The sequence below is a fragment of the Macadamia integrifolia genome, unplaced genomic scaffold (assembly GCF_013358625.1).
Source record: "Macadamia integrifolia cultivar HAES 741 unplaced genomic scaffold, SCU_Mint_v3 scaffold2519, whole genome shotgun sequence".
Classification (NCBI taxonomy): domain Eukaryota; kingdom Viridiplantae; phylum Streptophyta; class Magnoliopsida; order Proteales; family Proteaceae; genus Macadamia; species Macadamia integrifolia.
This window is the reverse complement of record NW_024868769.1, coordinates 104,545-120,067: the sequence shown is the minus strand read 5'-3', so window position 1 is coordinate 120,067 and position 15,523 is coordinate 104,545. Positions and strand designations below refer to the sequence as shown.

Sequence of the window (15,523 nt, the reverse complement as noted above, 5' to 3'; positions counted from 1 at the left end):
AACTCAGTATATGAGACTCCTGCAATTGTAGGGTCTTGGAGGGGCAAGTATACGTAGCTTTATCCCTTGCTTCGTAGGAGAGACGTTACTAGTTTTGAACCTGTGAGTTGTGACCAACATGTTGCAATAGTGCAACTTAATCATTGCGCCAAAGGCTCGCCCAAAGTGGTACTCTTTTATTATTAAAAAAAAAAAGAAAGAAAGAAAAGACGTGGCAGCCTAAATTCTAAACAAAAAATTAGTTTAATGGAGCTTTCAAGCAGCTTGTTTTGGTAACCTTGAAATTTTCTTCTGGATTAAGTTTTCCTTCAGCCACAATCAAGGGAAAATGGTGATAATAGGGTATCCTGCAACAGGGGCAATTTAGACTATTCATAAATTGGGATTAGACATTTATAGCCCACCAATAATGGTAAGGAACCCCCCCCCTCCCTTTCCCTCTCTTTCTCTTTAGGCCCAGTTTGTTTGGCAGAAACAAAGGGGACAGTAAAAAAGGCTGGAAAAGAAGTGAGGCTTTCCAAAAAATACTAGTTTCCTTCTTTGTTTCGATGCCTGGGGTGGAAGAAGAGCCGGATCCAAAAACTATATTTCTTTCTTTTTCCTTTTTTTGTTTTTCTTAGAAATAAAAACTATACTTTGAATGGAGCAGTTGCATGCATCTTGCATGCACGATATAAATATTGTGTACTTCCTCTCTAGGGTTTAGAGTGAATTTCTAACACATGCGCATGGATCCTTATATAAAATATCTTCAAAAACTTAATCTCTTTAACTGAATTTGGTAGTTATTAAAAGGTATGGGGTTTATATAAAAGAAATTTTTTTTTGGTAGATAGATTTTCATAAAATCTGAGCATGTGTATAATAATATGAGGAAGGAAAATAGTTCTTTGTCTTAGAAGGTGGCTCTGCATTAATGTGGGGGATAATGGAAGCGTACGTGAAAGCCTTAACAGGGTCTGCATTTCCTCCTTTCATGGGGGTGGTGCCATCATTTCACTCCTCCCTCTTTGTTTGGGTGTAGCTCCCACACTCCCATTCTCCCTAATCATTTTTCCTTATCATCAATTATTAGTAAAGGGTAAAAGGTTTTTGCACACCCAGCTGAAAATTGAAAATGCATACAGGCACCCTTTTAAGACTCAGATTACTGTACGAACATCCTGTAAAATCTTATACCCCTTCTTTCAATATTTTTCCGTAACACCCCTCCAAGACTTGAAATTGCACCCTACGATGTAAATGCATTCACCTTATCAACGAAAAAGTTTAATTATGAATTTACATAAATAAATACCCTCATTTTTTTTTTTGGAAAAATAAATACCCTCATTGAATATACGCACGAGGTATCACTCTAGAACCGACTTGAGTCATGACTTAGACTATCAATTAAATAAAAGTGACTTAGAATTGAGTTCATCTTAGGTTTGTTTTCATTTCTATGTACTAAGTCTTTGTTTGCCTAAATCTAGTGTCTTTCTTAATATATTAGATGGTGATAAAAACTGAATATCCATAGTTTCCACAGACTAAATAGGAACAAGAAGCAAAACTTAAATATTAGATTGTGACAAAAACTGAATATTCATAGTTTCTACAGATAAATAAGAACAAGAAGAAAAATTAATGTGATGTGTTAATAATATAAAAACGACATATTTTTATTATTTCATGTAATTTTATACACTAATATTCACAAATAATTGTTATGGGATGGATCTACAAGCCACCCACATTTATTCGTATCTCTCATGCCAAGCCAGTGGACGCATGGGATACGGAAGGAGTACTTCACAATTTGTATATAGGGGCCGACATGGGCAAGAAGGGGGGAGAGAATGTTATAGAGGATAAATATTAAAATTTTGGGAGAAAGAATGATCCTTCGTCATGCAGCCTTTGCACCCAAATAGAGAGGGGGGGCGAAATGACACTCCTGAAACTATGAAATACAATAAAACCACCTATGTTGTTGTTCATGTGTACCCATCATTGGCCTCTGTGCTAGTGTAAGGATTGTGTGACTAGGGAGCATTCTTTTTCCCTAAACTTAATTTTACATGTGTAATTTATAAACAAAGTTTCTTGGGGTTTACTTATCCACAAATTTAGAGTCTAATATGATATACTATGTGACAAATATTTGGGTGGAAAGTTTTGCACCTTAATTGTTAATCGGGTAAGGCTTATTTAGCTGCTGGGATACCTTGCACTCGCAACATGAAAATTTTTATTCATTATTTCTCCCTCCTAGAAAATGATTAAAAACTTTCAAAAAAGATTCTCAAAGCCGACAAGGGAGGTATGCTATTACTTTTTTTCTCTCCACATGAAATGACCTAGCTGTGATCCTATGTATGAAGCAGTTGCACTACATCTCATTAATTGGTTTGGTCCTTTATGTTGCATGCTTAGAGAACCCTCTCCCAAAACTTTATTTAACGGGGTGTAGAGTATCCCATTGACTCAAAGACACTCATAGTCTCAATCCCATCCCCCCCTCCAGGTTAAAGAACGCTGCCCGGTAGCATCCCCTGCGCTCTCTTTCATGGGAAAATGATATGACCACCTTGCCCTTCATTTTGGATGCTCGTATGTGCACTCCAATTGGCCCAATTGCACTAGTGCAGAGGTCATGCAGCCTAACAGCAAACCACTTCCCTATTGGAAAAAAGAAAGTTGTCTCATTGCATGGCCCTACGCGTAGATACACAAGCAGGAAAAAAATTAACATCCCACCCTCTTTATGAAACAAAAAATCTCATTCATGTTGATACCCCTATGTGTGCTGTCATTGGCCCCGCACTAGTGCATGGCCATGCCATGAGCCCTTGTTTTTATAAAAATAAGAAAGGTGAACTTCATTGAAAACTAAGTTATAAAATTCATGCTTCCGTGAGTTGTACATGTGTTATCACTCATCAGTAATTGCTAAATTATTATATGTTATTTTCTACGGAAACACAAGAATAAAGTATTATTCATTAGTGATACACCTAACTCTCATTCCATCCTTATCCGTGCAAGTCAATGGATTGAAATATACCACAAACCATCTCACACAGCAGGTGATCTCTCAACATCTTGACCCTGTTTTTTCCTTGCCTTCTTAAACTTGAGATAACCATTATGATTTGTGCTAGGATATCAAACACTCTAGAGAATATATAAGGATGGGATAACTGCATCATTTTTAAAGGGAATTGTATCTCATTTTCTGCAAATTATTTAATGACAGGAAATTCCATTGAAGCAAGTATCAGGAGTTTTCTACATGGATTGAAACACGGGAAGGCGAATGGATAGAGCATTGCAGAAGTTTGGGGCAATTCAGATGAGTAAAATCATCTTCTTTTGGGAAAAAGTACAACATTCTGGCCTTGGAGCATCACTCCTATTTTGTGGACGTTTATAACTTTGTACCACTAACAACATATTTTCTCAGGCCTACTAATGAAGCGGTCCTTTTTCTAACACAATTGGCATATATAACTATGAACAAAAAATAGAACATTACTCTCTCTAACAACATCGTAGGTATACAAACTGTTTTATTTAATACTTAATTTCTTTTTTCTTCCTATAAAAATGGCTAAAGTATTAAGTGTATCTACCCATATGATTGACAATGAGCATTAATTGTTATTATAATTTATTTTATACGAAAATATTTAAATAAACAAAACCTAAGATTTTTTGTTGCCTATCCGTAAAAAATGGAGCTTTCTAAGGAAATTATAAAAATTTGACTTTAATCAATATGAAAAAAATGTAATTAAATTTCACTGTTGACAACTACAAGGTAAAAGGCTATTGAGTAATAAAATTCATTAAATTCCTTACTGATATTAATAGGACTTCATATTAAAGGTTAAAGAATAATTCAGTACATGAGACTCATGCAACTGTAGGGTCTAGAAGGGGCAAGTATACATAGCTTTATCCCTTGCTTCGTAGGAAAGACTTTACTAATTTTGAACCTGTGACCAACATGTTATAGTAGTGCGACTTAATCTTTGCACCGAAAGCTCGCCCAAATTGGTAGCCTAGATTCCAAATAAAAAGTTAGTTGAGTGGAGCTTTCAATGAGCTTGTTTTGATAACCTTGAAATTTTCTTTTGGATTAAGTTTTCCTTCAGCCAAAATCATTGAAAAAGGGTGTTGATAGCGTTTCGTGCATCAAGGGCAATTCAAATTATTCATAAATTGGGGTTAGACATTTATAACTCTAATAAATGTAAGAAACAAGCCCACCCACCCTCCTCCTTTCCCTCTCTTTTTCTTTAGGCCAAGTTTGTTGAGCAGAAACACAGGGGATAGTAAAAAAGGGTTGGAAAAGAAGCGAGGCTTCCCAAGAAATACTAGTTTCCTTCTTTGTTTCAATGCCTGGGGTAGAAGAATGGCGAGACAAACTTCCGTAAATAACGGAGACTGTTGGCCTACGTGGCCATCAAATTCTCCCACCCCACCCCTTCAGAAAGTCCCATTGATTTCAATGGGAGTTTGTGGAATTCGCTTCTACATCAAGTGCCATCGCGGAAGTCCTCCTCTCTCACGCTGCTGCTATCCTTTCCCTCTTCGTTCTCATGCTATTGCTTTTTTTTTTAGTCCGAATACATGTCCTTTTTAACTAAATGGGTTGTTGTTTGTTAGAGCTGGATTTAATTGGGTTGTTGTTTTTTAAAGGTGAATTTAATTGTAATCCCCGGGAAGCTATTATTCATTCCCATTAATCATGATTTTTTATCCTTCCTGGCCCATTGGTCCGAACCAGAGCATGGAGCTTGTATAGAAAATTGGGAAATTATAACTGCCCTTAGCCAAAATGAGAATCTCAATCCCCTCCCCAGTCAGTTACCATGATGATTTGAAACCATTTTGGGATCATATTATCACATCGTGGTCTTGGAACATGGTATCTACTCTTTTTTTATGTACATTTTGACCTCCATCGTTTTTGTGGAAACTTAGGCCTAGAAACGAAGTGGTACTTTTCAGCTCTCATTATCTATCCATACCCGTATTAGATATATGTAGTTACCCCAATATGGACAATATCTATAATATAAAGTAGTTTTCATTTCTCATAAAAAAGAAAATTATCATAATGTACATTCTCTTTTACAAGGGTGTCAATCAGTTCGGCTCCGATTATTTGGTTTGGTTTTGAATGATGATAAGGTTGACCAAAACCGAATTGAGAACCAACTCAGTTCCTTTTTGAATACTCAAGCCGATTCAATTTGGCTAGGTTCAGTTTCGATTCAAATTCAGTTCTGATATGTAGTTTTAATTCGGTTTTGATATGCAGTTTTAATTCGGTTTGGTACCTTAGTTTTCATTCGGTTATGAAAACGGTTCCAATTTTGGACCATGACTATGATGGACCAAAGGACATAATGGGCTCAAGTTATGAGCTTTATGACCATTGTTAACTTCAAAATTGTCTTAGCATGTAAATATGTGATGATAAATTGTAAAAAAATATTTACCACCTAAAAAATCTCTCTTAACGATACAAGGGCTTTTTTCATTTTTTTGGTTTTAAGAACCATTCAGTTTGAACTGATGATTCTTACACCCTAAATCGAAACCAAGCCAAACTAAGGTCCATACTCACATACTCAAATTGAATTAATTCGATTCGGTTTGATCCGATTAATTTGACTCAATTTCAAATTTGATATTCGGTATTCGGTTTTGATTTGAAATTGACAACCTTTGATTTCTAAGAAATTTTCTTTTCTTATCAAAAGAAAAAACTATAGCTGCCCTTAGCCTCAAGAGCGTCACTGCTTTTCTAAATTTAAAATAGAAGAGTTTCCTTACATGTGAATTAGATTTTCTACCAAAAAAATTTGATTTTTTACCACGTCTGAATTAATTCAAGCACATGGGAAAATCTCATTACGAATCATAAAAATAAGAGGTTTTTGAAGGAGAAAGAATGTGGATCCCTCACAATTTTGTAAAAAGGCATGCAAAAAGATCTGCACGGTATGGATCTTTTGCTCTTAAAAATAAATAAATAAACTTTGTTAGACATTTGAAACTAGATAAGTGGCCACGGTTATGGTTAAGTGCAAGGGCAAATAAAAAGAAGAATAAGATAAAGTGGAGGTTAGACATTAGTCTGCTTAAGCACCACTTGCTTATAAGTTTACTACAGCAACATTGCAGAGCCTTTGAAGAAAATTTGCTTCCCAAAAGAAAGAGTTGTGCTGAGTTGCGAATACGGGTGTCAATCCCAAACTCGCACCAGTTGAATGGATCGAGCTTGATTGTTTAGAGACTAACTTGGTATGTATCAATTATTAAATGTATCGGGCCTAAGTCTCACCTATTTATAAACAGGTAGTATACGGTGTAAGGGGTAAGTCCGATTGGCCTTCCGGCTGGCCCAACTCGTTTACAAGCCTAACTCAGACTGACACGTTTAGTCCAATCATTTATATATATATTTGGATTTTTTTTTGGATAGAATATGATATGTATTGATATTTATCAATTATTGAATGTAATTAAGTGTAATATCTTTTCAAAATTGTTGATGATTTAACAAAATAGATTAAAATACCTTAAATCTAAGAAAATAAAGACCGTTAAGGCTTTATTGGTACATTACGCGTTTAAGGCCTGATTATAACCCGTTTAGGAGAAACCCGATTAAAGTTTGGAATCCGATTGAGCCCAACACAAGACTGCTCAAGACCGACTCATTTCTTAAATAGATATGTCACGGTCCAAGGACATAGGCCCGCAAATAAGGGTGTCAAATCGGAATCGAAACCAAAAATCGAATCCAGTTCCAGACCGAATACCTTGAACCAAATGCAACACATTATAATATGGTTAAATCTTGGATCTGATATAAGTATTTACAATTCAGTTCGGTTTGGATCTGAATTTATCCCAAGAACCGGCGGTTCTAACCAAAACCGAACTGAATAACTTAATGTCATTTTTTCCTCTTTAACTAAAACTTGAGTAACTTATATAGAAACTAACATAATCAATGGCCTAAATGATAAATCATCTAATAGAGTTTCAATTATAATCCAACTCTAAAATCCCTTGTTTGTCAATTATCGTTTAGGTGATTGATTGCTCAAGATCATTAACGATATTTTATTTCAATCATCTAAATGATAAATCATCTAATAGAGTTTCAAGTAGTGAAATTAATGATATTAGAAGTTCAATAGATGATCAATTGCTCACGATCATTTGACATAGATACATGTCCATTGATAGCTCATGATTTTTTGTTCATTCTTTTGTTGGGGAAGACCAATAACCTAATGAATGAACATTTATATTTTGCCTTATGAATAGTAGCTACATAACAAAATCGAATTTGAAACTAGATACTGGAACCAAATAAAAATTGAATACAAAACTTGAATAGGAACCAGAACTAGACCGAAACCGGATAGGTTTGGTATGAGTACCAACTTTCAGAACCGAGACCGGACTTGGTTCGATTCTGGATCACACTAACACTCCTTGGAACCGAAATCAAAATCGGACCGATTACCTAGTTCCAAACCGATTGACACCCTTACCCACAAAGCCCGACCCAACTGAAACCGGCCCAGCTCGACCGATTGACACCCCTAGAGGATCATAACCTGGTGGGAGGATGAGAAGGATACCAAATTCCCGAAATATGAATTCCCTCCCATTGTAATGTTGGAGGATGAAAAGTATATCCTCTCGTGGTCATACTGTAATAGCCTGATAACTGCCAAAAGCACATTTTAAATTCTTCTTTCGCGCACGAAATTCGGATTCTGAAGAACTTGCAGGTGACACAGCCAAGTCTGGTAACCCACTTAAATGCAGTAACAAATGCCCAACTCGATTCAAACTTTTCATTTAAGAAGAAAAATCTGGCTTTGTGGGCTCTCATAATTATGGTTCATATGTGAATCGTGATTGGAATGCGATATTAGAGAGGGAATTGGTGGAGCCTTGGGGAATGGGTCTGAGCTGAGACTCTGGATTCTTTCGTTCTCTTCTTTTGGGTCTATAAGATTGAAAAGGGAAGAAAATGAAGATTGAGTCTTTGTCCCTTGTGAAAAGTTTTCGATTCTGCGGAGAGTAGCAGGAGATGCGAATAGCCGATTTCCTCGATTGCGACAAAGAAGACTTCGGAAAGATGGGTGGGAGAAGAAGACGAAAAGGGTTTTCTGGTGGTTCTTTCAGTCATTCTCCGTGGTGGGTTTTGTCTCGTTGCCTCTCTTGTTTCAAGCCGAGGTCAGGGGAGCTAAGCAACTCCCGAAGCAAGGTAGTGTTGGCGGAGACAGGGGAGAGGAGAACAAAGGAATCGGGAAGGAGAGAGGAGAGGAAACCGATTGATGGGTCTTTCCCATTAGGCTGTCGGACGGATGGAGCGAAAGGCGAGTCATCATCTTCTTTGGTAGAAGAGTCTACAAGAAGTTCTGAAATTGTTGACTCATCAGGTATTGTTTTGATCCTCCATCGTTTGTCTTCTATTTCGCCAATTGTTTGTGGAGCTCTTTATTGAAATATAGCTTTTGATATGGTACTTGGTCATTGTGATTCTGAATTTGTTTGGGTTATAATCTCTTTTGTTCTGCTTTCTGCTTCTTGAAAGCTCGTATTTGTTTTCGTTTCCTTTTGGGGTCTTGAGATTATTGCATTTTTGTTGTTTCTCCTCTTTCCTTTGCATTGATAGGGGAATTAGAAAGACCATTTTTACATTTCTTGGTTTTTTTCAGAAAGAGCTATTGTTAAAAAATGGGCTTTGTATTTTCTGATTTACTGCCCAAGAGCTGGGAAGGTTTGAGGTTCACAAGCAGAAAAAGAAACGCTCAGAGTCAGAACTGAATAAAGCCGTACCGGTGATTAGATTAACTCAAAATGGCTGCACAAACACTGCAGCAGATATCAGATGCAGAGCTTCACCAGAGCAGTTGATAACAATTTCTGGATCTGTATTTGCAGATATGAAGTGTTGTGTGGTAGTAATTTGAGACCAGTTGTTATGTTTCCAATCAGGTTTAGTTCAAAACATAGAAGACAAACTAATGCCTGTTACATAGTGTCAAACAGTTTGAAGGATCTTTTAACTTTTCAATTTTTGTTGCTTTGGAGAAGCATACATGAAAAGAGGTTCACCATATTCTGTTACAGGCAGAACTCAGTCCACTTTCTAGCAGGGGATTTAAAATTTTCATACTTCGGGTTTCTCTTCCCCCCCTCTCCCGTGCTTTTTTTTTTTTTGGAAATGACCATTCTTCTGGATAATATTTGGGGCTGGGTCTCTCCTCAAGCAGAGTCCTGACACCAACAGCATTCAATGATGTAATTTTTTTGCCTCCCTTTCATATTCTTCATGTGCTGAGTCTTTTGATATGCTATTCTATTGGGGAATTGAAAGAAAAGAATTTAATGCCAATCACCTCTGAACTTGCATGCTCTTGTTCACTGATTCTATCATAATTTTCACAACCACACCCCACCCTCCAAAAATAAAAAAAAAGGGGAGGGGGACATAAACCATTTGTGCTACAGTTTCAAGCCCACGACATGCTTGGGCTTTGATTATGTTTCTACTTCTTGGTAGGTGTGAATGTGTGATCCTAAAACTAGTTGAATTATTTGATATTTTCATTGAACGAGTTGTTTTCAGTTAAAACCCAAAAAACTGAGTTGCTCCAATGAACTTCTGTGACTTCAAACCTGAACTCCCCTTGTGTCATAACCATTAACATAGTTTATGGCCGATATTATACACCATTGGCATAGACATTGTATCTGTATGTATGTATGTATATGGTCATTTTTTTTCTCCTTTTAGAAGTAGGTTAAACGACCCCTGAACAGTGTCACAAAGCATGGTGCAACCTACTCAAGCTCAAGGTTTCAATGTATTTGGTGGCCCAAAATTTTTTTATCTTTATAACAGATTAACAGCACCGTTTCCATCAGCATCTTATAATCATTCACAAACCAGAATTCTTCGAGAAGTTATGTAGTATATATGGGATTTTTTTTTTCATAGATCATTTTTGCATGCAACATGGAACTGTAAAGTAGAAATTGGTTCTCCATTTTTTAGCAGCCTCATCTTAACTTTTCCTATTTCTTTTCCTTAGTTGAATCTTCAGCAATACATGTGAAGGAACTATCTTTCAACTTGGGTCTTGGTGTTGGGCTGCTTTTTCTTATTGCTGAAAGTAAAAATGAGTTCAAGAAGATGATGGAGCTGCGGACACAAATGGAACTGCTTCTCAAAGAAAATAAAGATGGAATGCAAAGGAAAGATCAATATTTTGTTGAATCTGAGGCAAATAATGATTTCTCTTATTCCTCCAGAGACTTCAATGAAGTTGGTACAAACTACCATCTTGCCATTCAAAATCATCTATCATCAAACCATTTGGTACAGACTGAAATCACAAAAGATTGCATTCAGTTGTCAAAATGTGATACACAGAGAAAAGAGGGATGCCCAGTGGCAATTGATCAACTGGAAGCAGAACTTGAAACTGAACTAGAACGTTTGCAGTTCAGCTTGTGTACTCAAGAATTATCAAGGAATCTGCAGCAGGAACAGGGAGAGGTATGCAGCATGCTGAGTGTTTATTTCATTAGTTGTATTTGGTTGGCTCTTCTTTGTTGCTTTTCCATGAAGGTGTATTAAAATTGTTTTCTTCTTTCTTTTATCACACAGCTTTGATGTGTTCATTTAGAAATCAACTGGGGACATGATCACCGCAATCAAGTTGATGTTCAACATTGAGTTCTTTAGTATCTAGCTGAGGGATCATGTGAATAGTGGTTTCCGCCACCCCTTCATGTGCACCATCTACTGCAGTAGTTTATTGTACTTTCCTTCTTAATGTTTTTGTCTATCTTGTTGTTGGATACCTGCTCGTTTGATGCAAGCCAATAGTTAAGTGGTTTGTCAGTTCAACTATCTGAGTACTGTCTGGGTTTGAGCTAAGGCCTTAGGGTTTTGGTTTCTTGATTGACCCATTCATTCCTTGTCTTAGAACCTTATTTCTAAATGTGTGTTAGTGGTTTAGGTATTTGACTTTTTCAAATCCATCATTTTAGGCTTCATTGAACTGCCATGATCGGTAAATATTTGTTTTAGAACTTATGAAAGTTGACGCTTGAAAGAAGAAGTTTTGACGCTTGAAAGAAGTTTTGTATTGCAATGTTTCTGTTCAACTGCTATCCATAGTTTTCTAAATACTAGAAAATGACTTTCAAATCTGTGTCCATCCTGTATTCATATAAACGTAAAGGGGGTAGATTCTTAAGTATTTCAAAAGTGGATAATTTTTGCAGATGAAAGGAATGTTACCAGGTTCTAATGATCTTCATGATTTTGATTTTATATGGTTCTTGCTTGAGACAGTTGAGTTCTTGGTAAAGGCTTGGGCTTTGCAGTCATTTTTTCCAGTTATCCTTTTTGTCAGTAACAGCAATTGACATATCACTAATTAAATCTTCCAAACTGCTAAATGCTGGTAAAAACAGATGGCTGTTGAGAACGATGCCCAGGCAAGAAGCTATTTCGGAGAAGTGTATGACTGTCATGATTCAGATAGCATTGAGGACCATGGAATTTGTCCATTGGAGCTTGAGAGGAGATTGCATGAGCTACTGGAAGCAAGACAGAAAGAGCAGATAGCAGAGCTTGAGTTTGCTTTGGAATGTTCCCAGAACAAACTCCTTGAGAAAGAAATGGAGATCTCTTGGTGGAAGGACACTGCAAGAGTCATTTCTCAGCATGTTCCAGAAACGTGCTTGTCAAGGTACAGACTGCAATTACCAAAAGCATTGCACTTGGAGAAGTTCTAGGTTGCACCTTCATGTATCGAAATGTTTATTGGTCTCAAATTACTTTTTCATTCTTTGCTTTTGACAACCTGCATTGTGGATTGTAATCTGCATATGATGAGAAATACCCATACAGCAAAGTTGAAAAACTAGGAATAGCCCTTAACTTGGAAATATTGTAGCTTGTCAATATACATTTCCATGGTTTTTTTGCACTCTGCATCAATGTTATCTTTTTCAGTAACTATTTGTGAAAGCTGCATTACCAAAATAGTTGGGGTTTCTGATTAGCAAAAACTCTGGAATATACCAACCTAGAAAATGGTAATTTGAGTGGGCCTTGAAACTTAATGGGATACTTCATGACTCCATCAAGAGTTGGACAAGAGCCTAGCTGATCTAGGTATAATTAAACTGAAATTCATGGACTTCTTGCCTTTTCCTTTCCCTACAAGAACCAGATTTGATAATGGGTCCATGGCATTATCTAGCACAACTTACAGGCATCCAAGGACAAGCAATGCCTTACAATTCTCTCCTAAATTTTTCATTTCAAGTCTTCATGTTCCTTTGGTGACCTACGGATCACTGCTTAAGGAATTCTTATGTTGGTGTGAAAAATAAAAGGCTCAGCCCTCATACTCTACATGTTAGACTGGCTAATTGTTTCTCTTTAAACAGTTGTATCCAATACCGATGGATGATGTTAGGTTACTGCATTGTTTCATATCTTTATCAAGTTAAGAAATTCAAGGACTTCCTAAATAACAACTAATAAATAAGGGAAAAGTCCACTGAGTTGCCAGTGTAGGCCATGCCAGCAGCTTCTCTCTCTCTATTTCTCTCCTTTCTACCCCCCGCAGAGTCAGGAATGGAGGATTCCTCTAATCGGGTAGGGGTTAAACTTCCTCTACAGCTGAAATGGGTCAAGGGTTCGGGCAAACATCCTCAGCCGTTGGGTGGATTTTTTCCACGTGTCATTATCTTAAACTTCATTGCACCTCACCTCACCGTGCCTCAGCCTCCCTGTAGAGGATGTTTTTCCCCGATGTGATGCCGGGATACCTCCTAGCACAGAGAACCCTCTTGGCCTCTCCCAACAAATAAATAATCTTAGTACTATATTGTGACCTTTCATATTCAAACTGATCCTTTGCCACTCATGCTATAGGTTCAAGTGCTAAGGTGAGATGTACCACTTCGATTGGGTTAGTCCAGTTCACTTGGTTGTTTCACTTTTATAGTTGATTTTTATTCTGAGGCAACATTTTTGCTCGTGAGCCTTCTAATGCTCTGAGCCATTACCATGCTTGAAGTGCGCACTTCGGTTTGTGAATTCTAGTGGTAAGATTGGACTGAGTTTGATTGTGTAATGTGTCAGCCAATGATTCTCAGTTTCAATTTCAAGCCTTGTATCGAGTCTGGGCCTAAGTCAGTTTTAGACAACAAATAATTTTATTGGAGTAGTGCAGAGAAAGTGAGAGACTGACCTCCTTTCTTTTTTTAGAGGGTAGATGTAGGATGAAGTACATTATTTATCCTTGTAGTTAAGTTCATTAAGTTGTGAAGAACCCTTTAGTTCCTACATTTATTGGTGAGATTATTATATGGTATATCATATGTCTCCACTCCCTTAAGTTCTTTAGAATATGAAGCTAAGGGAATAGAATTGCCTTTTCTCTTTAGGGATGCTTGAACGTGCTCGATGTCCCTATTTTATTCAAAACATGACATTTATTGTTAAAGTTGAAATGAAACATTTTGTTAAAATTTTGCCGAAATTAAAAGAATAAAAAAAATCTACAAAACTTGCATATTGTTCAAGTTTCATTTCGACATTTGTTAGAATCAAAATATTTTGTAAATTTTCGATAAAACATTGGTTTTTTATGATTTTAGCTAAGAAGATTGTCAAATGTCAACCTGTTGGCATGAATTAGGCCCCATTATGTCAGTCAATGTTGCTTTTGGACCCTTAAGTGGATGGAAGTGCACTTGAAAATTTATGTGATGATTTTTTATTTTTTGGTAAGGAAAAATTTATGCCATGAATGGTTGACATGAAAACAGGTGAAGATTATTAGAATAAAAAGTAGTCAAAACAAAATAAAAATTTTTACAATCACTACTAAGAAAAATGGTGTAATTAACTCAACAAAAATAAATTTTACTATACTTTCATTCCAATTTTTTTATATATGATATGGTAAAAAAATATTTTTCATATATAGTTGAGTTAGTTACATAATTATTCTTGATAAAGGTTGCAAGACATTTCATTTTTATTTTGTTTTATTTTATTTCACTTTAGAGGATTGACCAATGGGAGCACAGAACTAAGAGGGTTAGGGGTTAAGAGGGGTAGGGGTAGGGTCATTTTCAGAGGGAAGGGTATCATATAGAGAGAGAGAGAGAGAGACAGAGGATGGGCAACTTGGTGGTGTCCCTAGTCTACATTTCATTTTTATTTTGTTTTATTTTATTTTACTTTAGAGGATTGACCAATGGGAACACAGGACTAGGAGGGGTAAGGGTAATGTCATTCTATAGGGAAGGGGATGAGAGAGATAGTGACATAGGCTGGGCAATCTGGTGGTGTCCCTATTATTTTCCTTTCCTTTTATTTCACTTTACTTGTAGCAAAACGGGCCTATGTATTCGCTTTCCAAGATAAAACTATCACTTTTATATTGTTAAACTTCTATTGGATTTAGAAATCTACTTGGCCGTATGACCTTTGCCTTAGACACAGGGTTGTGAAATTATCACCCCACCTTAGTGAAATAAAAAATCTCATTCATATTAATGCACTTACTCGTACCTTCATAGGACAGAAGCTATGTGACGAGGCAACTATCTCTCCCCAAAAAATAAAATCATTAGACTTGGATGAAAAATTGCATTCTCCTATAACATTTCAATGGCTCATAATAGTTCTTTTTTTCCTTTTCGGTTGTCAATTGAATAGCTACAAGTTCCGTTTCCTTTCATTCGTCCAAAAAAATATATGAATTTTAATCTTAGTCTTATCAATGTTTGACCTTTGACCACTCTGTATTATTTCAGAGACTGATCCTCATTTTAGGGATCAAAAACCACCCTAATATGATAATCATAGAAGTATATACAGAGATACGTTTGTCTTTTCAGAAGGGTGTGCCGTGTTTATGGGAGATCTCGATTCCTTGGATCACTAATAAAAAAAAATGGCTTTATTTTCTTCCGTATTTATGTCTTCTTGAGCCCCTTGGACTTCTTAATAACCTTAGTCCTTGAGCTATAATATGCACATAGGAACTCCGCATGTCACCAATGAGAAATCAGTAGCCCTATAGTGGTACAACAGAATCAGCTCAACCATTTGGTATCTTTGTCACAAACAACAGATCAAATGATTGGTAAACGTTTGATCAAATTGATGTCTTTCTCTTCTAAATTCTTATTAAGCCAGGTTTGCATATAAGAATTGTCCTTCTAGAAGCCTCCCTACCAAAGCTGGACTTTTGAAGAGAAATTACCACTTTGGCAATCAGCATCTTCTATTGTTGGAGGATTTATATTAGGAATTAGAAAGTTCAAGTCTGGAAATTCTGACAGGATGTCATACTTGATGTTCGAAAACTTTCTATGTTAATGAAGATCTTGTAAATCCAGTGCATAGCGCACTGGTTGCAGCCTCTACTGGTAGAACAGGCATTAG

At 36.5% G+C, this 15,523-nt stretch overlaps 1 protein-coding gene across 1 annotated transcript; it reads left to right on the top strand.

Moving 5' to 3' along the window:
- Window positions 1-7,831: 7,831 nt before the first annotated feature.
- Window positions 7,832-12,067, top strand: LOC122066669 (protein POLAR LOCALIZATION DURING ASYMMETRIC DIVISION AND REDISTRIBUTION-like). Its single transcript, XM_042630517.1, has 3 exons — window positions 7,832-8,468; window positions 10,128-10,594; window positions 11,521-12,067. The coding sequence occupies exons 1-3, from the start codon at window positions 8,117-8,119 to the stop codon at window positions 11,842-11,844; spliced, it is 1,143 nt and encodes a 380-aa protein (XP_042486451.1). The 5' UTR covers window positions 7,832-8,116; the 3' UTR covers window positions 11,845-12,067.
- The last annotated feature ends 3,456 nt before the right edge of the window (window positions 12,068-15,523 follow it).